This window comes from Filicampus tigris, chromosome 22, assembly GCF_054856515.1.
Source record: "Filicampus tigris isolate MCC_2025a chromosome 22, RoL_Ftig_1.0, whole genome shotgun sequence".
In the NCBI taxonomy this organism is placed as follows: Eukaryota; Metazoa; Chordata; class Actinopteri; order Syngnathiformes; family Syngnathidae; genus Filicampus; species Filicampus tigris.
The window spans coordinates 3620352-3642043 of record NC_141238.1 but is presented as its reverse complement, the minus strand read 5'-3'; the positions used below and the strand labels follow the sequence as shown (position 1 = coordinate 3642043).

The window sequence follows — 21692 nt, the reverse complement described above, 5'->3', positions numbered from 1 at the left end:
GACGCAATTTTCGACAACAGAAGACATTTTTTTCATCATACATATCAGCTACGTGAATCAAATATCCTGTGACCTCCTTTGAGAGGAATGAAACACAATCGCAAATGTTTTCCCTTCTTTCACATCGCAATAAGGCCCTTTGAAGCGCGAGCGTTCCATTATGAGCGAGGGAGGCGCGCTCTCGCCAAGCGAGCCGAATCTCGCCTGGTGCTTTAGCGTGTTAACATTTGTGGTTCTCAGTCAACGGTGAGCGGCAGTTCGTCTCCTTAATCATCCTTTGTTTGTCCTTAGCCGGGAAGTCCGCGAACGAGCGTGAATAATGGCGCCCCGAGCCCGCGGCGCCCCTGAATGGAATGCGGCCTCGCTGTGAAAAGGGTCACGCAACACGCTTGCAAATTGTCTACTCGCATACAATTTATTTTGCACCCGACGCTGCCGTGATTCATGGCGGCGCGGGCGAGAAAAAGGACGCTTATAAAAGCGCCACCGCGTACAGTATCTCAGGAAGACTTTCTAGGTAACAGCTGTAGAAAGTTTGAAAACTGAAATGTTATTTGAAAAGCTCATAAAGACACACAATTAGGGACCTGACGATTGGCTCAAGGCCCGATTCGATTGTCAGCTTTCGATTTTCGATCTTATTCGATTTTTTTTTAAATCGCTACCATGCTTGTCTCTGTGCACTAGTGTGGTTCTGCAGACATCCACAAACGCAATGACGTTTGGCATAATTATAATTAATTAGCATAATTTGATCGACACATTCAAAATATGCTTTGCATTTGGAATGAAAAATAGAAAAAAAAAAGATTTTTCTCGATTAATTGAATCGATTAATCAGAATCTATTTAAAATCACTTTTTGATTCATCGTTACACGCCTATTTATTCTACTTATGGATTCCTCTTGGAAAAAAAACAATTAGCATTTTGAGCAGGAATCTGGTGAGCTTGCTTAAAAAAAATAAAAATAAATTGTTTTCAGTTGCGATCCGGCAAAAGCAGGTAGCGAGAGGAGGACACGGGGGGGGGGGGGGGTGATTTAACTTTAAAGAGCATAAAGGATCTCCTGTAGCCAGGTCACACACTTGACAATAATCTCTATAGACTTAACGCAACAATCCGATTCTTCCCACAGCATCATTTTTTTTTTTTTCCTTTGCTCTTTTTCTCTCGGTGTGTTTCCCCACTCGGGGCTCTCAAGATGAACACTCGCGATTGGCCCCGCAATGGCTCCGAGTCGGGGCATAATTGCTCCATCCTCTGAGCTGCCGACTGCATGCGCGGCTAAGCCTGTCTAAGATCATCATTTCAATTTGCTCTTAGCAAGGTTGTCAACACTCCGGCGTTCCTGGGGGGGCGCGCTTCGCTTGTGACCCGCCGACTAGTTGCTTAATCCTGTTACGCTGCCAGAGATAACGTAACAAAAGGTTCATGCGGCGAAGGGGAACAAGCGAAAGCTCAGCTCCCCGCCAACATCATCACAGCATGAGATGTTATGAGGAAAAACATTGGAAATCTGTTTAGATCATTTAGAGTTACACGGCGGATACATTTACAGCGACCAATAAGGTAATAAAACGATCAAAATATAGAAGAAGGCCTTCCGCTGCATTTTGCTCCGTTTGTTATGTTCACGTTGTCATGCGGAAAAAAAGCTGCGGAAGATGCATATGCCCTCCATCAGTTCTATGTTATTTGCTGTGACAGATTTCCGCGTATGCGTGTGTTTGTTTGGTTGTGTCCCTCTGCGAGCGCGCCTGCGGTCGGTAATGGGATTGGACAGATTACGCCGCAGCCATTGTTGTCATGTCCATGTTTTACAAATGCTTCGCCCTCGTCGAATGAAGACCGAGATGATGCAGCTGTGACAGCGAATCCATCATCTTTGTCACTTGTCCTTTTTTTTTTTTAATTTCCCCGGAAAGTTTGATCCAATCGGGTCAAAGTCGTCTTTGCGGATCGCCGACCGGGCCGTGGGAAGATGACGGCAATATGGAGGAATTGGCTGATTTTTTTGGGGGGGGGGGGGGCGGTTTGTGTGGGTTTGTACTCCCACATGTGCTGTCAATCAAGCAGTCATCTCCTACTTAGAAAAACAGTGGCAACAAATATGATTATGAAAAAAAGAATCATCGGTGTTGGCTGCTAAGCGACCATAAAGACGTCCGGGCGGCTCATTGGTCAAATAAATGGACTTGGAGATGGACAGCAAAGCACTTGAATGATGTATGTGTGTGTTATTAAAGCAACACGGTTATTATTTATGCGCCTGTATACAGTAGACCTTGAAAGTAAACAAATAATGGTTACATAACATAATATGCTGCTTGTACCGGAGATAGTAATAAAAGAGATCCAATCGATTCAATACTTATGTGGACGAGTAATGAAAAACAAGACGGCATTAACATTACAGCAAGACACCGATGGAGCCGAGCTACGATAGCGCATCCGGTTTACGTATTCACTCGATAATGGGCTCATTTTCTTCCCGTTATCCCCCGGTTAGGAACGTTGGCCAGCGAGAGTGATTAATGACGTATGGTGAGGCTTAGACATCAGCAACACCGAAGCGATGTTTGTTAGCCGTGAAATGTAAAAAGGACTTGCGTCTAACTTGGAGCAAAACATTATTTTGGTAGTAGCTTTGCAAAATGCATTACTGCCACCTACAGGAGCGGAGGGTTTTTTTTGTTTGTGTTTTGTTTTTTCCAATTGTTACAATTGCTGTTCTAGAAGGCTTTTCCTGACATTTTTGTTGAGCTTTCTAGCACAATTCCGCTCATAATTCCCACCGCCTTGTCTAAGGCCCAAATCTGGGATGCTAAGGAAAACAAACAGACAACTTCAGTTGCTTATGAAGTTGTGCCCCAACTAATCCTATTCCATGCTGACGTGGGTCTCATCTTTTCGGCCTTGAACGGCGGCGCCGGAATCATCACACGCCCGGTAAATTCGTTGGTGTGCTCCCGGTGCTGCACGTTTGTTGAAACACATGTAGCGCTTTTGCGTCGCGAGCGTTGTGAAACATGTCGTTACACATCTGATCACTGATCACATCTGAACGGCTCCTTTGCATATCTGCTGCGTTCTTTTTTTTTTTTCTTTTTTTCCCCTCCGATTCGTCAGCCCGTTGGTCTGCTCGTTATCCCATTATACCATCAGTCAGTTCGTCGTCACTCAGCATCTGTTTCCCTCACGCGCGCGCACACACACACACACACAAGTGTGCGAGTCAACACCATTAGATGGCGAGTCCGTCACTGGCTTGCCGCCTGACACTTGTCCGATTCATCCTTGCCAGTCATCGTCAATCAGCGTAATCCGCCGATTGTTCACGATGCAATGTGGCATGTTTTGTGGGGGCTGACGTCATCAACATACTGACTTAACACAAACATGGATAACGACGTTACACACTCCCAGTGCTCATTAACGGGCTCAAAGGATAGCGTCAAAGCCGGTCATTAAGTGACAAAATCATATCAAAGGTAGCCTAGTGTGGGGTTTTTTTCATGTATAGTCAACTCACGAGCCACAATATTAGGTACACCTGAGCAATCTAGTGATGTGTAAAAAAAAAAAAAAAAAAAAGTTGCATAATTAATACAGCCACATCGATTTTCCTTATATGTCTGCTAGCTAAATGCTAACACTTGGGCTGGGCAATTAATTGAAATGTAATCATGATTTCAATTTTGTCCTCTCGGGAACATAAAAACATTATAATGGGGAGAAAAAAAATTAATCGCATCGATTAATCAGGGCGAATGGATTTGAAATCGATTTCCGATTAATCATTACATCCCTATCTTTCAAGTTATATTTAAAGTTGAGTTTTGGTAGTTGAATAAATACAAAGTTTTGAAATCAATCATCAAATGAATAATCGTGTTGGTAATCGTGATTTCAATCTCAATCATGATTATTTTTTTCACCTATATGTAGACAGGCAATATTTACAGGCATATATTCTTTATCCTTTGTGAAAAATGAGTACATTACTTCAGCATATTTCGCCAGGTATTTATTGTGTCTTTGGGTCTCCGTATGTTTGTATTATACTGCCCCCCGGTGGCTAAAACGCACACACCAGAACCGGATTAATGGCTTTTTTAGTCAGTCCAATGGGGAAAGATGATTTGACTCTTCCGGTGTCTCCTTCTGATGACACTCAAAGCTATGTGTGCTTTCTATCAATGACATTGCGTACGGTCTCGGTGGGTAGGTAGGCAGCGGTGTGTTTGTCATCATGTCACGGACCAGTTATCCACCGTCAGTGTCGCGAACATCGAAAATACGACAGCCCCCGCCTCCGATCGTTTCCTCTCAGCCGAGCCGACAATCGAGCTATCCGTCATCCTTCCGTCTCACCTGAGACAACAGGCAGAGTTCCCAAATTGTGTCTCACAAGAGGACCGCAGTGAAAGTTTCGATGCATTCCCGCCCCACCCCCCACCGCCACCCCCCTCCACTATCTCCGGCCTTCTGCTTTGTGTCCCTTTCAGAAACGCAACAAGCGGCAGCGAGCTACGGACCTCAATACGTGGCGTGTCGGAAGGAATGAAAGACGGAATCAGTTTGGCGGAGGCAGGCTGATAAAAATAAGAATAGAATAGATGCCACAAGACACATTGTCACAATGCACTTTTCCCTCGTGGGGAGTCACAACCCCTCCGTTTGCAATAAAATGCAATATGGCAGCCCATTACAATATACAAGGCTGCATATTGCACAGGAATAATTTATGAGGCTTGAAAGCTTCGGCTGGCTTAAAATGTGAGCTAAATATCCACATTATGACTCATTATTGGCCTTCGTTACAGAAACTTAACACCACTGCTGCATGCTGGGGGATTGGAGCTAATTATCGATACGCAGGCGGCAGGTTACTTAAAAAGAGCAACATGGCAGGCTGTGAATAAAGTTACGACGGACTATGCACTTCATTTTGAATACAAAGAGGTCATTTGATTCGTTTGTAATCAATACATTTGTGTCGTAATCTTGACAGTGCTTTCTTTGCATACCATTTTTGTTTGCTCCAAGTCTGACGGAGCATTTATAAATGAATGTAAAATACCTCAAAGTGCAATTAAGGCACATCCTCTTCCTTTAACTATGGAGAGCGAATTAAAAAAAATAATGCCCGCATCATTGAAAAAGAAGAAAGAAAGCAAAGCAACGCAACCAGGCGTTCACTCACTGCTAACAGCTAGCCGCTAACACCGGAGACTTGTGCCGTATCATAAAATCAGGGCGGTTTCTTAGAGTCCTTAATTAGCGAGTGATACGATTTCTGGACGGCGTTGTTTTGGTGTTGCTAGCAACTCTGTTTTGGCAATAAAAACTGTGATAAAGCAAGCTGAAAGGGACGCTAGCCGTCATGCTGCCGCGCGCTGCGAGGGCTTACTTAACCAAAAAAAAAAGCTTACTAAGGCAATGTATTATTTGATTTTGAAGCTAGCCTTTGAGTTGGCGACCAAATAACACCATTCTAACAAACGGTTACATCTGGACTGAATCCGCGCTACACCGTTTCTCAAAGTACCTTTGCTTTTGTGACTCGCTCTTGTCCGAAGACGTAACTCGCTCTTGCAGTTGGCCCGCTTGTCTCGTCCAACGCCGCCGGCCGCCTCCTCTCTTCGCGAGGACTTCCGGAAGCACAACGTTGCAAGAAAGCCACTGAAGACAAAGACAAAAAAAAAAAAAGTTCAACAACTGTAATTACGTAGCCGTTCGGAACTTCGACGAAGCCTGAAAGAATAAGTCGGCTTATCAAAGCAGTGCACTCTCAGTTGTTATTCAAAACCGCTTAACCGAGCCTCCCGTGGCGATATTTATCCGCGATTGTGCTCGAGTGGGAAAAGTACCTGGCGATATGTCGATATGTGATAGTATGTGGAGCGTGCTTTGCTGCCTTTACCAGCGGATGCTAACGTTTTCCTTTGTTACCTTTGCATGCAATTAATAAACAGCGGGGTTGTTAACAAGGCCGATGAGCCTATCCGGCTTCATTTGCAACATTTCCTCCCTGTGGTTACGGCAATGCAGCACGCTCTCTCTGTTGATCTTTGCCGGGTAACCAAACAAAGGCCACGGAGAAAAATGTACGCCACACAGTTGGGGGGCGGGGGGGACGGGCGAATGAAGGTTTTTCTTCAACAGCTCAGCGTTTGACGGCTGATGAAAGCGTTGCCTTTGACGACTGTATTTGTCAAGGATATAAAATGACTTATGTATGTGTGCTTAATAAGTGATGGATGGCGAAGGCAGCCTTGCGCTTTTTGCGCTCCGGCGTGCGTGTGTGTGTGTGTGTGTGTGTGCGGGCGTCTAACCTCGCGATGCACCTTGCTTCAAACAAAAAAAAAAAGTTGACTTGAAAAGATCCAAAGCAAAGTATTGCAGTTTATTGGGAGAGCACAGCGAGACGTCGGAAAACAAAACAAACGTGTCACACTGACTTGCGGATCTTTCAGTGTCGTCGAAAGCAATAACTCCAGCGGTAATGGGATACTTTCAAATGGTTCGCCAATCTTCACTTTTTCTGACTTTGATTTCGTCCCCCTGTTAACTTTCAAACTCCATCAGCATTGACAAATTCATTCCATGGCCAAAGCAAGAGCTCTTTTTCAACTTTGCAAAGAGGCTTTTAAGCCCACTCAGCATCATTCTTTATTTGTTTATCTCCTTCTCCACAGAAGACTGGCTGACACAGATCCAGACCCCCCAAAATAGAGCCGCTCTCATCCCACTCCGATTACACACGGCGGTGTCTGGTGCCAAAAGGATCTGGCGCGCGCACACGCGCACCGGCTGAATATTTTTTCATGAATGTTGTGTACAGCCAGTAAAAGAATAACTCACACACGCAAATACAATTTGCAATACATTACAACTTTTTTTTTTTTTTTTAATATAATTTCTGTCCACTTGAGGTAGCCCGCCTGATGTTATACATAGTCGTATTTGCGACTTTGAGCGTGTGTGACTTGAAAAGGCGGGGCCTGGACTGGTGAGTGACGTGGACGCCGGCACGTAAATGTGTCGTGATTTGGCGTCAACTTTGATCAAATCAAATATTGTATATTTTAGAAAGGTATCGCAAGAGATTTTGCGGCCGTAAATGACGGCGGGGATCATACAAACGAGCCTCAGCCATCATTTCTGCCGCACGAGGTCAGCAGGGGTTAAAACGCGGCCATTACGGGACATTATGCACTGCGGCACGACACAATCGGATGTGAGGAATTGTGTTAGCCCCCGGGCTTTTTTTATGCTCACATCATCGTGTATATGGGTCAAACATCCAGTGGACATAAGTGTAGTGATGTCAAATGCCCTCGTCATTATTTTATTATGATTGCAATGTTGGCTATGTGCTCCTGGCGACATAAGCACATAAAAAAATCTGTATAATGTGTTATGAAATGTGCTGTAAATTGGCTGCCAATTATTGGAGAAGGTTTGTGTTTTCTTTATCAGCATAAAACCTAAAGCACGCATGTTCAAAGTCCGGCCCGGGGGCCAAATGCGGCCCACGGTCAAACTTTATCCGGCCCCCAGCCTCTGACGTAAAATTAACTCATTCACTGCCATATTTATTTGTCTTTCCACAGTCCAGCCATTCAATCCCTGGAGTTTATCAATATTTTTTTCAATTTTTTTTTTCAAACCTCAGGGTAAAAAGTGGGTCTGAAAATATATGCAATTTCACATTTACACACAAGAGGGCAGCAGCACTCTGTCCAACTCCATAACCCTGTGTGACCCTTTCCGGATAGTTTCTAAAATGGCGACATTGAATAAAAAAAAAAGGAAAGTTGACAGCAAGTGCAAACAATCTAAAGCACCACTGTGTCATGTCAGTTTTTGTTGATTATGGCGCCGCCATGTGCACAAAAGCGGTAGTGTTTTGACAAAAATCAACCACATTCCCCATGCGTGCCAGCGCGTAGAGTCGTGAAATTTTGAGTCGTCCTTACAGCGAAAGGAGGAAGTGAGTATGCCGAACATTTTCACCCTCAACAAATCTGTCTCTCTTTGCAAAAAGTTTGGACAACCCCGACCTAAAGGATTTAAAGGGGTTTTGTACAAAAATGTCATGCAAATTTGGGGCCTAGTGGCCTAATTAATAAAAAAAAAAAAAATGATAATAATCTTTTGTGAAAGGACAGAATGGCATCTCATCAATCCCATTTAGGCTTTCGTTAAAGCGAGGGGTTGTATCCATTATTAAACAGCGTGAAGCCAGATTTGTGTATAATTTACAATCTGCCTCAGAGCGAGCATTTAGCTCGGCGGTCGGTCCACTTCACTTTCATGTGGCACTAATGATGGAAAAATTCATAAATGTCCATATTGTGCTTTGGAAAGACAAGTTCAGCAACATGCTAGGAAAGTGACACACGAAGCGTATAATGCGTCTACATCCACACGCACACACGAGACTGCTCATGTGTGGTGTACCATCTGCGTCGTGAACAAGGAGTCTTTGCGTTGCGCCCCCTCCCCGAGGGCTCGCTTCTCATGTCCTCGCATACGCCGTTATGTTCCACACCTTCATCTTCTCCTTTGGTGACGACACGCTGGCTACTCATACGCGTGTGCCCGAAGTCTATTTGAGCGGTCCCGCGCGTACGTGTAAATTTCATCTCTACCTGTGGCGAGCGTGTTCCCGCAGCTGCATAGTCAAGTACTGTGCCTTCATTGTCAGGGGGGTTCGATATAGCGTGCGCGAATAAAGAGCATTTCCTTAGATGTTGCGTCATGCAGTCCTTCAGGATAAAATGAAAGTCGGGCAAACGTGACGCAAACACGGGAGGACTTATAATAAGGGACGTTTTTCTGGCTATTTTCACTGGCAATTTTCGCAGCAGCCATGTTGGCGAGTCAACGCAGGTTCTGCGCCAGCTACCAATTATTCATGGCCACGTTCCATCGAGGTGGCATAGGACACGAGGCGGCGCAAGGGCCAGACTGAAGTTCGGAAATTGCGCCTGCGTTTGGCTGCTGTGAAAATAAGGAGGCGTTTGGGACGCTGCGAGGCGAAAGGCAGCCAAATATTTTGGCGGCCCCTTCAGGTCTATTGATACCACGCGAGACTGCTTGGGCAGCTATAAATATGCAAAGCAAACACATTTGATGAAACCGCATCAAATGTCATTTCAAGCTAGCTGTCTGTTAGCGCGAGGCGGGAAGTGTCGACTGGACTGACCCCCGCTTGCAACATCACATCCATTTAAGATGAAATCTGGGATGAAATTAAACGTCCCCGCAACTCTCTCGACTCATCTCGCTTCCCGTTTGATGTCGGTGGCTAACAGGAAGTCATTCAAAGGGCAGAGCTCATTATGTAAACATTACTCTCCCTTCACAAAGACAATAATATTTCAGTTTTGTCCTATTTGCGTATTCAACCGAGCCTCTAATTTGCTGCAAATTCATCTATTGGCTGCGAAGCAATAGAATTCGTGCTTTGGCGCCATCTTGTGGCATCATAGTGCCAAAGGGCTACAATGGTGTGACTTGAGGAGCTTCATTTAGACAAAATTAGTGCATTTGCGCCAAACTGCGGCATCTTGATGCCAAAGAACTATGTTGCTGTGAGTTGAGGAGCTTTCATTTTGACAAAAGTAGTGCTTTTGCCACCATTTTGTGGCATCTATAGGTAATTACAAACCTTTTCAGGCAGAGCATTAATTACTTACCTCGCTATTCGCAGCAGAGCTTCACCTCTCCCCCCCCCAACACTGTACAGGTTGTGTACCTAAGATTGGGACCAGTCCTTTTTTTGCACAGTCTACTAACTTTTGGAGCACCACATTTCAAATATTTTTCCCCCAGGGAGCTGTCACAAAGATGAATAGCTAAGCGACAGAGCTGAGGATCCATCGATGGTGCGTTGAAAGAAAAAAAGAAAAGAAAAAAAAAAAGAAAAAAAAGCAGCTATACTGGAAGCAGTTTAAAGGCGTCCCAAGCAGGAAATGGAAGTCTGATAATCCCCAATGCCTCTCAGCCACTCTGGACACCCTCCCCAGACAATAACTTACCCTTTTTCAAGCGCACCGCCGATGAATTTTCCGTCGGCTGAAACTCCAGAGGAGTGGGGACGGACAGAATCCCAGATGGTGATGGCTTGGCTCCTGCTGTACCCACCCGAGCGCTGTCATTCCTTTCAACCTGCAAAAAAAAGAGGCACTTGATGATGACTTGATGAGTCAAAACACGACTTGGAGATGTCACGGTCAAAGGAAATGGTTAGTCCCATTAGATGGATGAAACATTGGGATTAACATTTAATATCTCAGATCTCGATGACATTTCCCATGGGGAACTCCTACAACTGGAGTCCGCTAATCATGCAGTTCACGCTGTCGTGAGCACCAAAAACAGAATGGTACCGATGTCTAAATGTGGACACGACAAATGCAGCAAACACGCCGGGCTGAGACCATTTGTTGCATAACTCAAATCATTTGATGACAGACAGCTAAATTTCGCCAGCGCATTTTAAGTTGCATAATTGAACGCACACGTCGATTGCACTACTTGGCTGAATAAAATGCTGATAACCAATGAATCGGACGATGAATTAAACCATATATTAATCAGTAAGAATTACTTAATTTTTGCTCCCTTAATGCTTACAACAATAAAAATGTGAATTACAGGCAGAACATTTGATTGGTTTGCAACAGTTTGTCCTTTACAGAAAAATCAGTTGTTTAAATGTCATTATTTTGGAAAGTCATTTATTTTTTGCAAAGAACTAACGATCGGCTGGCTGATTAATCATTGTCATTCGCTGACGTGACACCCATGTCACTCACCGGGCCAAACGCCACCTTTTAAAGCCACACACATTCAAAGTCACAGATATTATAGTGCAGAAAGTGATAAAGGCCCATTTTGTTGTTTAAAATCTAATTTTATCCGATACTGGATATCAATAGGACAATCGGTAGAATAATCCATCCTAAAAATATTTGATAGCTTCAGCCCTACATACACGCCTTAATTACACATTCACGTCTTTTGCAACATGCCCTTTATTTATGCCATACTTCATAATATGAGAAGACATACAAAAATGGAGGAAATATGTGAACAAAACAAAAGATTTGCAGAAAAGCAGGTGGGGGAAGCCTACATTACGTAATGCAGTGGTGTTACTTGTGCTTTTGGCACAGTAAACAGTCTGCAGTTCTTCATGGGCTGGTACATCAACTTTCAGGGGCAATAATGGTCCCACAGCGCCATCTGTTGATTGCTAGGGGAAATAAAATGCTCATGCTTTTGGTTTGAAAAAAAAAAAATATATATATATATATATATATATATATATGTATATATATATATATATATATATAGACACACATGTGGAGGTGTTTTGTTCTCACGAGTAGTAGGATTTAGGCGCTTACAAATGGCTCTAATGTCAAAATTTAGACAGCTCATGAGATTTCTCCCCAAAGCAACGAGGGAGTCAATTACTGAGAATGTGACACATTCACTTCTGACTGGACTGTTCTGTTTTCCTCTCGATTCGCATTTAGTGACATTTTCGGTTTCCAGTCATTCCCTCCTCACGCAGAAAAGCACTCACGAATCAATACGCACCCATTGATCAAGGAGCCATTAAACGTTGGAGATTAGACACAAACGTGGGAACGTTCCTGAAATGATCGATTGGGACAAAGAAGCGTCAACCGTCCCTGGAGCGGCTAAAACAAAAACAAGAAAAAATGAAAACGCAGGAAGAAATCAATGTTTATGTCACCCAATGGATGACACATACAAAAAGCCTAAAGAGGGAAAGTCCGTTTATCGTAATAGAATATTGTTACCAGCTGCTGCTCCGCACGCTCACAACAATCCTAAATGAATTAATGAATTACACTATTACACCATAAAAGGCCAGAATTCGTCTTCTCCTTTATAGCAATAATAGCCAAATCTTTTCTTCTTTGTCTGCTTCTTATGGAAATCAAAATCAAAGTACTTTTTTGGCAGCTTGATAAGAATGTCATCTACTCGACAATTTTAACAATTCCTTTTCCCAATTGTATTCCATTATCTTTTTCCTACAGTATAAAAAAAAAAAAAAAAACGCAACTACGAAAATCCTTGAGACGTTCATTGCAGATGACACTCGGGGTGTGGAAAAAAAGTGATTTGCCAATATATCGCGATTTTCAGCCGTCAAATATAATATCAATTTTTCAGCTTCTAATATAGATTTAATGATGGCAATGTGTAACTCCATTTTCTTGTTTTTACGTATTGTATTGCAACATCCTTGCCAATCGTCACCCCTAGATGACACTGCAGGAATTTGATAGCAGTGGGACTCCTTTTGAGCGCTTGAGTTTCAAGGCTCAGACCGGCCTACTTTAGTTCATGTTTAAATGAAGGCATACAATTTTACTCTTATTAGTGTATCAAGCTAAAACAGATTCACTCCAAAAATATTCATGTTGCATTTGATCCAAAATTAAGACAGCAACATGCAGTTAGCATGGCATTGCCTGTTAGCGCGAGTTATTTTGTTCACACAGGGTGAATATTTTACGGTACACAATACCGTAAAATAAGGCTGGTATCAGGCCGATACTGATACATGGTATCTGTACTTGCTAATTTCAAAACGGAGCCGCGGCCCACGGGGAAAACACCAGAATGTCCAGATTGCCATTGAATAAGAAAAGAAAAGGCTCATGCACGTATGTGCTTCACAACCATTAAGCAATCACCCCACTCACAAGAAAACAAGAATCAGCGCACGCTTACAGCACACATGTATTCCCATGAGGAAAGGTCACATGACCACATTGGGCTCTCGCAAGAACGAACGTTCCCGAGGGGGACACGCGCTGCCTTATAATTGGCGACAGCCTTCAAATCTGGACTCCTATTGAATTTCGATTCCTTCCTTATTAAGACAGCGAAGGGAAAGCCGCTCGGATATCCACAGCCAGCCACCCGCTTTGATCGACTTTGGCCCTAATAGGAGCTCTACTCGCGCTCCTTCTTTTTCTTGGTTACTTTATACACTCCAACACTCCAAATGAGAGGAATTACTATTTGAAATACGTCTAGAACGAGGCGGGAGTCAGACAAAATGGCCGAAAATTGTCTTTTTGAAGACAGCACAAATAACCAGGAAAAGGGCCTACAGTGTACGTACTGGACACTTTGATACTGCTGGCACATTTGGGTCAAACAAACAACGCCCGTCACACTCAAAATCGTACCAATGGACAATTTAGAGCAGCAACTATTTCGTTAACAACATAAAATAAAACGAAACTGCTTTTTTTTTTTTTTATTTAAAATTTTTTTTAATTTAAATTCCTTAAACTAACTATAGCTAAAATGTCCTTTGTTTTATCTTTGTCAATTAATATTATACATGAGCTTTTGGGTATATTTTAAAATTATTTATTTCAGTATATCTCCTTAAAGAAAGAAGGTAAACTAGTGTTTGAGAATTGTCGTTTACTTGATTACATAATATATCATATGTTTGTTTTTAACTTGCATTCGACAAATACTCAATTTATTTTAAAAAAGTAACTATTAATGAAACATTTTCCAAAAAATAAAAAGAACTCACAAATGTGCTCAAAAAACTAATTAAAACCGACAAAAGTCAAAACAAAAGAAGACAAACAAAACATGTTTAAATATATATATATTTTAAATTTTAAATAATCTATATTTATAATTTAAATTTTTTTTAAATATGTTTTTGTTTTTTTAGAAGCACTACGGCTCCACTGCTGACGTCATCTGACCTTTTCCAACAAGCAATTCACGCCCACAAATAAAAGATTGATGGAAAAAAGAAAGTATGTTTTTTTTGTTTGTTTTTTAATAAGAAGCAGCACTGTATGGGATTGTATAAAAACATACACTATTATTATTAAGAGAAGGTGAAAAATGATTAATTCAATGTGCGGCTCCTTGTGGCGCGCATGCCTTGGCCACAAGGGAACATTATAATACAGACATATGCAAAGGTGACGGTCACAACATTTTGGTTATGCGCAGTAATCATATTCATTCTTAGCAAATAAAGACTACACAATATTGTGTTCACATTTATTCACTGCTGCATCGATGCAAGTTTTGTTAGCCCGTCTATGGTGTTTTGCACTCTGTTAGCAATAAGCTCTTGACAAAGCTGAGCGGTTGTTTTTAATACCTTTGTAATTCATGTCATTTGTATTGTTTAGCTTGACACACATGCTCAAATGGGAGTGGCCTCTTTTTTTCTTCTAATTTTTTGTCCGCAACTCAGAGTGGCGGCATGTTTGGGTACCATTGAGCTGTGTATTTTCAATGTATATAAAATAACATTTTATTATGCCGCTGTGGTCCAAATTATGCTCAAAGACGAAGTTTTGTGAAAATAAGTGCTTGTAAAAAAAAAATGTTTTAGTGAAGAAAAAGTCGCAATTTTCGTGCAGGTTTTCTGCCCAGATGAAAAGAACAAATCCATTAGCAAGAAACATGAAGTACACACGCTGCCTTTGCTCGAGTGGGCCACATACTGCAAAATGATGTTTGACACCCGTGCAAAATACAACAGCTCCTGTCTACCTTTGCAGAAGAGAATGCCTGGCGTGGAAAACGAACAAAATGTCTTCTGTTGTGGTTGTCGTTTACATTGCATCAAAGTGAACGCCGTTTCTAACATGGCGATGCTTTGGGGGACTTTTTAAAAGTATACTGACTAGAAGCCTTCTCAAAGATTTGTATTTCTTTCTCATCAATACAATAATGGCGAGCGTGACACCAAAACAACAACAAACATAAAAACATCAAGTACACTGATAGAAGCAGGAGACACGTCAATGAAGAGGAATTGCATGCAGTAACAGTTTGTTTAAAAAATGTTTTAAAGAAGTAAAAATGTGCTCCTTACCCACGAGGCCATCGACGGCTTTGCTTGTGATCGACATGGAGATTGACTGCGGCCAAAACGGTAAATCCAGAGGGATACATAATATCATTTGGTGTATTTTTATGATTTGACTTTGATATAAAATGGATAATACTGTACTAAACACGTGAAAAAGGCGAAGGGATGCGCCGCGAAGGCACCAAACACACCAGACAGTGGAATTGATTGGGCAACCCATTCAGCTGGGAAAGACCACAGCGGACCATAGTGCAGCGACGCCAGCTGGACAGGTGGAGAACTGCAGCCATGTGCCGCTAAAGCGTCATCAGAATCGTCCCAAAAAAAAAAAAAAAATATATATATATATATATATATATATATATATATATATATATATATATATATATTATTCACCCTGGGAGGCACGAGCATTAGTGCTAAAAAATTCACCAAGAAAAGTTTGTTTGCATCTCTGATTAAAACATTTAGTAAAAAAAAAAAAAAAAAAATGGTGACCAGTGTTATTATTCTGGTCACTTGGAAAAAAAATATCTAATTCAACATCTAAATTTGAATTAAAATAACCAAAAATATCCATAAATGTTATTTCATTTACGGTACATTTCCTCAATTATGGCCTTTACTCAAATATTTATTTTCCCAAGTGTACCCCTAAAAAGGACAAGCGGGCTGGATGGCAATATTCAGCACGCGGGGTTATGCTTTTTCTGGCCTGAGTGGGTAATACCTCGTCATCATGATCTCTTTTTCTCCTCTAGTGCAAATCCAAGACATCTCTCAGCATCTTTTGTGCTCCATCACCTGCACCTCGCATCAATGTCCATTTCTCCCTATTTTTATCATCACTTACAACCACCTTCTTCTTGTCTTCCTCATCCTCCTCCTCAATCAGGCCGCAGGTTTGAGAAGGTCAGCGCAAGATAAGTGCAATTCCTATCCGTCTGGCATCTTGCTCGCCCCGCAGATTGCTTCTGCTCGCAGTCACGCCAGTGGACAATTCACCTCTCACCCTCGCTTTTGTCTTCAATCTGCCTTTCAAAAAAGGTCGACTTCAATCCCGCCGTAAGTGTAACCGAACTACCTTGAGATCAAATGAACCTTTCCTGATGTTGGCCAAATGTTAAAATGTGCGCGATGAGACTGTGAAATTAATATGTAGTATTACTTGTTACCAAAATAAATGTTGGAGAACAAACAGTTTTAAGCGATGAAATGCAAATGTATTGCACTTAGCAGTTAAATACAACCGAACTGAGTTCAAGAAATGTACTGTGCTGGATTTTTTTGCGTGGGTGTAATTCATTGATTCTTTCTCGCACCACAAGAGGGAGCCCACAACTTGACAACCACTGCTACGATTCATTATAAAACCTGGATACAATGTTAACTAGTCATTTTTCCAGAATCTGTGGGACCCTGAAACAGACACATCATGCGCGCCATGTTGTTTCCTTGGCAACTAATGACTGCCCCACACAGCGCTGAAAAGACTAGGAGAGTAGGCAGGAACAATAGTTTTAAGATTTTGGAATTTGGACAAATCCAACAGATTAAATGCAACTGTTTTGTGCTTCAAAGTTAAATACAACTGAACTGTAATTAAACACAATACAATACAATACAATTGTATTTATATAGCACTCGCTGGATTAAAAAAAATTAAAGTTTAAGCCACAATGACAGTACACACAGTTTGAACATTTATTTTAGTGATTCTTTCATATAACACGAGAGGAAGGCCATGTACTACCAATGTTAACTAGTCACAGAATCTGTGGGGCCCCAATACAGACCCATGCATGCGCACCATGTTGTTTCCTAAGCAACATATGCCTGCCGTAGCGCCTTCTGCTGGCTCGATCGTCGCCACTATCATTAAATAAGCTAACACACCAACGATGCGTCAACAGCTACATCCTCTTTGCCGCCACCTGCTGTTTCGGCGATGCCGATTCCCAAAATAAATGACACGGTTAGCCTTCGCCTCATTTGCAGCACGGTAAGCCGGTCGCACGTCACACAAATAAGCACCCCCCGCCCCTCCTGAATTGCGCCTAACAAATGAGTTTAAATAAGGCCGTTTAGGTGTAAGTGAGGCACTTCATCACTTTCCCGCGCAATCATTACCGGGGCCCGGCGCACAAGTGGCCGGCTCGCTGAATTATGCATGTTTGTTTGTTGAAATTGTTGCTTTCATTACGCCAGTAGGCGTCTGAGGCGGAATAATGGAGGATTTCCGAGCGTTATTATGTGGCGCTTCCTCACGCTTTCTGCTTAGAGGGATGATGAGCACTTTGGGGGCCTCTTGGCGCCGCACCGAGCTCCATTGTCACGCATCGCTGAAACAAGCTTCGTTTTCTTATTCCTGCCCCGCGAGCCGTCACTTGTACTCATGTGCCGTTTGGGATCCAGATGCAGTGAACAGGCAGTCCAATTGAAAAAAAAAATAATAATAAATGACATGATGTTACATCCAAGAACCCAAATTAGATTCACCTCTCATACATGCAACACTCACCCCAAAAACATGTCGCGTGTGTATGAAAGTTTTTGGGGAACGTGTGAGATTTCTTTGTGTGTGAGAGGTATGAGAGGTATGAGAGATTTTTGTCAGATGTATACATTTTGGGGTCGTGTGAGAGGTTTTTGGACGTGTGTGAAAGGTTTTGAGGTTATTTTTCGCTGTGTGTGTTTTTAGTGTGCGTGTGTGGCTGCTTTATTGAAGTATGTGAGTAAAAGTTTTTTTTGTTGTGTGAGAGATTTTTGTGTGAGGGTTTTTGGTGAGTGGGGTAGAGATTTTATTGGCACGTGTGAATGCTTTTTGGTTTGCAAGAGATGTTTGTTTACACAAGGGTTTTTTGAGAGAGTTTTTGGGTGTAAGACTTTTGTGTGTTAGATTGATTGGTTCGCGTGAGAGGTTTTTGTGAGAGGTTTTCTGATATGTGCGTGAGAGAGATTTTTGTGAGATTGTCATCAGGTTTTTTTTCAGTGCATTTGAGGGATATTTAGTTTGTGAGAGTTTTTTTGGTGAGAATACGAGTTTCTTTCATGTGAACGAGAGATAAATGTGACATTTGCCCTGTACAGTCTTTGATTAACCGCAAGCTTTTTCGCTCTCGTATGTCTTTAGATTATGCAAGAAGTGTATTTTCAAAAGTCAGCTTCACAGCTTGATGAGAAAAGCCGCTTCAGTCTGACAGACGTGCATGGCTTGGTGCTTTGCAGCTTGTCAGGCAGTCGGCAGAATTCCCAGTAGGAGTCCGGAGGCCCGCTGTTAGCCTCTCCATCCCAGCGCCTGCCCGCCATCCGCTTCTTGCTCACAGGAGGAAGCGCCAGAACCCCCCGGTGGTCCGTAACGAGCTGCGGAGCCAACACCTGCATGCGCCGCACTAAACCTCACGCTGACACACGGCCACGTCTCGGGACAACCCGAAGAGTTGACACTTAGCTCCACTTAGTGGTGAGCTATGACTGCGACAGTAAATGTGAGCGTATGCAAGGACATGTTTTGGAGAGAAAGGATTTGAATAAAGAAGCAGCAAACAATGTGTTTTAAATGGTGTGTTTAGAATTTAGGTCAGATAGTATGATAATACCCAAAAGCATGTATTCTTTATCATCTGAAAAGAACAACTAATTTCATTGACTCTATATATATATCCGTGTGTCTGTGTTATACTGCCCCCAAGTGGCCAAGACGCACACAACAGAAGGAGCAGCATAATAATCATTGAAATGCAGCAAAAAAAAGATAAAATTTGATTAATTCTTTACATTCTTATTAATTATGTGATTACCCTATGTTTTTTTTAAGTACAATATTATATAGTGTTATTTTTACTCAGTAAAATACATGTTACAAAAACTGTTTTTGAGCGGTGGGCAGGGCTGGAGCTCATTAATGGCATTTCCGTTCATTTCAACGGGGAAACATTATTTGATATACGAATTTGGCAACAGAATATACTTAACTTGTATCTCAAGGCACCACTGTATTGTTTTATTCCTTAATAATGACAGATTAATTTATTTGATGGCATTTTTTGTTCATAATGTTTAAATGGCTGTCATCTGAAAATTGATAAATACAAAGAAAAACATGCAACCAATATATATTTTTTTAACAAGGCATAATTTCAACTAGAGTTAGTGTGAACTAAATGGTCGATTGGATAAAAATGTGTATGCCAATACTTTTGTCCATATTGTGCATTTCTTCATCCGAATTAAATTAGTGTGCCTGATGTTAAAACGATGACTCTCATTTTAAATGGTAAGACAGTGGAGCAAGCACACACATGGTTTGTGTGTGCGTGTGTGGGTGTGTGTGAGGTATGTAAAGTGAAAATACACGCTTGTTAGCAGATCCCTACCTCAGGCCAAGTTTACAATCCAGGATATGAGGGCTCCTTCCTGAAAGTAGGAAACACACACACTCAGTCATGCAGTTTTGCTGATTTAAATAAGATAGACGGCTTTCTGCTGCCTCTGTGCTACAGTGCCACCTGTTGACCATCAATGGAATTGTTTCTGGAGTTCAGACTACACAACCCACATTCACACAAGTGATCTTGAAGGCAGGAGATGAGTGCCATTTCCACCCGGCGAATAGCATCAGTAGACTCCTCGTGCTCCTTGAAAATGCAGCAAGAGACGGCGGTGTCATACCGACCTTGATTGGAACACTTGTACGCAAACACATAACAGCTATTTTGGACCTTTGCCTACTTCGAACTAACATCTAGAAAGAGCAATCAGATAAGTGGTTATATAATCCCGATCAAATAAGCATCTCACAATCGAGCCTTTTAATCACGCCGCATGCTCCCTTTGCTGACGTTGCCGTAAATAAAGTCCTCCGGGAGGATAATTCGACCACTTAAAACAACACGCCCGCCGCCATAGCGCATCAGTGCAATGAGCCTGACAATTCGTTGCGATTGTGTCTCATTAGGCCTAATCTGCAGAGGCGATAGCGCCGAATCTTTAACTAATGATGTCTGCAAACAATAGATGTCCTGCAGAGAAGCTGCTGTGAGATGGAAGCTTGTCTGCTGCCGCACTGCGTTTGACTTTTTGGAGAGCTGGAGGGCTGATTGTTAGCGATATACAAATACAAAATTCTCTCTCATCTTTTTTTCCCCCATCAGAATGTTTTTTTTTTCTTTTCATTCAGGATTATTGGAAGTGCAGGTGAAAGAAAGTGGATACAGTATAGGGAGAAGTTGCGGGCCAGGGCTGAGAAAATTAATTGCATAGGTCCATTGAATAAATGGTCAAAATAAATAAATCAACTCATAATAAACGCATTCATACACAAGCAACAACAGACAACTACACGCTGATTGGTTGATGCAAAAGCCCTCACCAGGGATCATTTTTGAGAGAATGACAGAATAAGGCTGCACAGCTGTGTGTCGAGCTTTCAGTCATCCATTAAATATAATTCCGTTAAGAATATACAGGCCTCTGGTAGTTACTGTTAGTTTCGTGAAAATTAAAGATGAAGGACCACCGAAAGATTCCCAGAACTTTTTAATTGGTGCCATGACCCGGATCTGGCCAAGTGAGGGCCACCTCAAGTGGACAAAAACAACTCCTGCACCTAACATGCATATTATGTATTGTATTGTTGTTTGAGCATGCTAAATCGGTTCATGTCTAATTACTTGATTAATCGATATGGCATAATCGAATCTAAAAAATGTGATTGCTGCAACCCTGAGACCAGTGGTTCTCAACTGTCGCAACTGGGACCCACATTTTCCTACTTTTGCCAAGTTGCAAACCATTTTTACAGAGGCAAAGAACAATAAAGGACATGAATTGTTCAAAAAGCATCTTTAAAAACATTTTTAAACGGAACATGTTTAAAGTCCAAAGTGCCTTTCGGGGCACCTTATTAGGATATTCAAGATGAATATGACAATCCCATGTAAAAAAGTCAAATTAGCTAAAACAGTGGCACAAAATATGACTATAAAAATTCAATCATCTTAACGCTGATCTCTTCTTATTAGGAGAGCCAAAATAATGTTATTTTCTAAATAATAATAATTTTAAAAAAGAACAGGTCACTTACATTAAGAAAACAGCAGATGGCAGCATCCACAAATTAACTGCTGGAAGGCCTCTCCATGTTCAGTATATGAGCCAAATATGGTACAAATGGCAGCTTGCTGGCGTGCTGCCAATACAAACAAAAACATATTTGAAAGTTTTAAAGGGCACGTGTGAGGGCAACAAAATTATCTCATTTGTTCAGGGTAGGGCCATAAATGAGATAAAGCCATGCAGCTTCACTCTTATTTATGCATATGATGTTGCCATTGTCACGTCTTCTCCTCTCACATAAACTGCTCACATGCGTGTAATTACAATAAAACAAACGCATTAAATGAAACCGTCCTGGGTGTTTTTTTTTTTTTTTTTTGCTCGCCGACAACACGCCCCAATAAACTCGAGATTCCTCTCCGCGTTAATCCCGCTGTGCACATGTGCAGTCAGTCCTGATTTTTGCTTCTGTGTGTGTGTGCGTGTGTGTGTGTGTGTGTGTCAACCTTTGCGTATTTTTTATGCATGAGCACATCAGTGGGGGAGCCCCTCCCCTTTTATCTGTACCCGAACACGCGCCAAGAAGCGGGGTCTCTGTGGGACTCCCACACACAATAGACATGATAATTACATGCGAGATGTTGCCCTGTTGCACTTTGACTTCCTCTGGAGGTATTTCAAGGTCGAATGGAGTCTTTTATTTC

At 42.0% G+C, this 21692-nt stretch overlaps 1 protein-coding gene across 11 annotated transcripts in view; it reads right to left on the bottom strand.

Moving 5' to 3' along the window:
* Positions 1-21692, bottom strand: part of LOC147126536 (uncharacterized) — a 112936-nt gene that overhangs the window by 49592 nt on the left and 41652 nt on the right. For 4 of the 11 annotated variants that reach the window (XM_086022984.1, XM_086022983.1, XM_086022985.1 and 1 more), the window contains 2 exons: positions 10055-10184; positions 5554-5687 (listed from right to left, as the gene is read on the bottom strand). In XM_086022984.1, coding sequence (XP_085879110.1) covers positions 5554-5687; positions 10055-10184 — 264 coding nt within the window. Of the gene's footprint in view, positions 1-5553; positions 5688-10054; positions 10185-14934; positions 15250-19307; positions 19348-21016; positions 21122-21692 lie in introns of those variants that run through there. The other 7 variants (XR_015084823.1, XR_015084826.1, XR_015084827.1 and 4 more) reach the window with 3 other exon arrangements.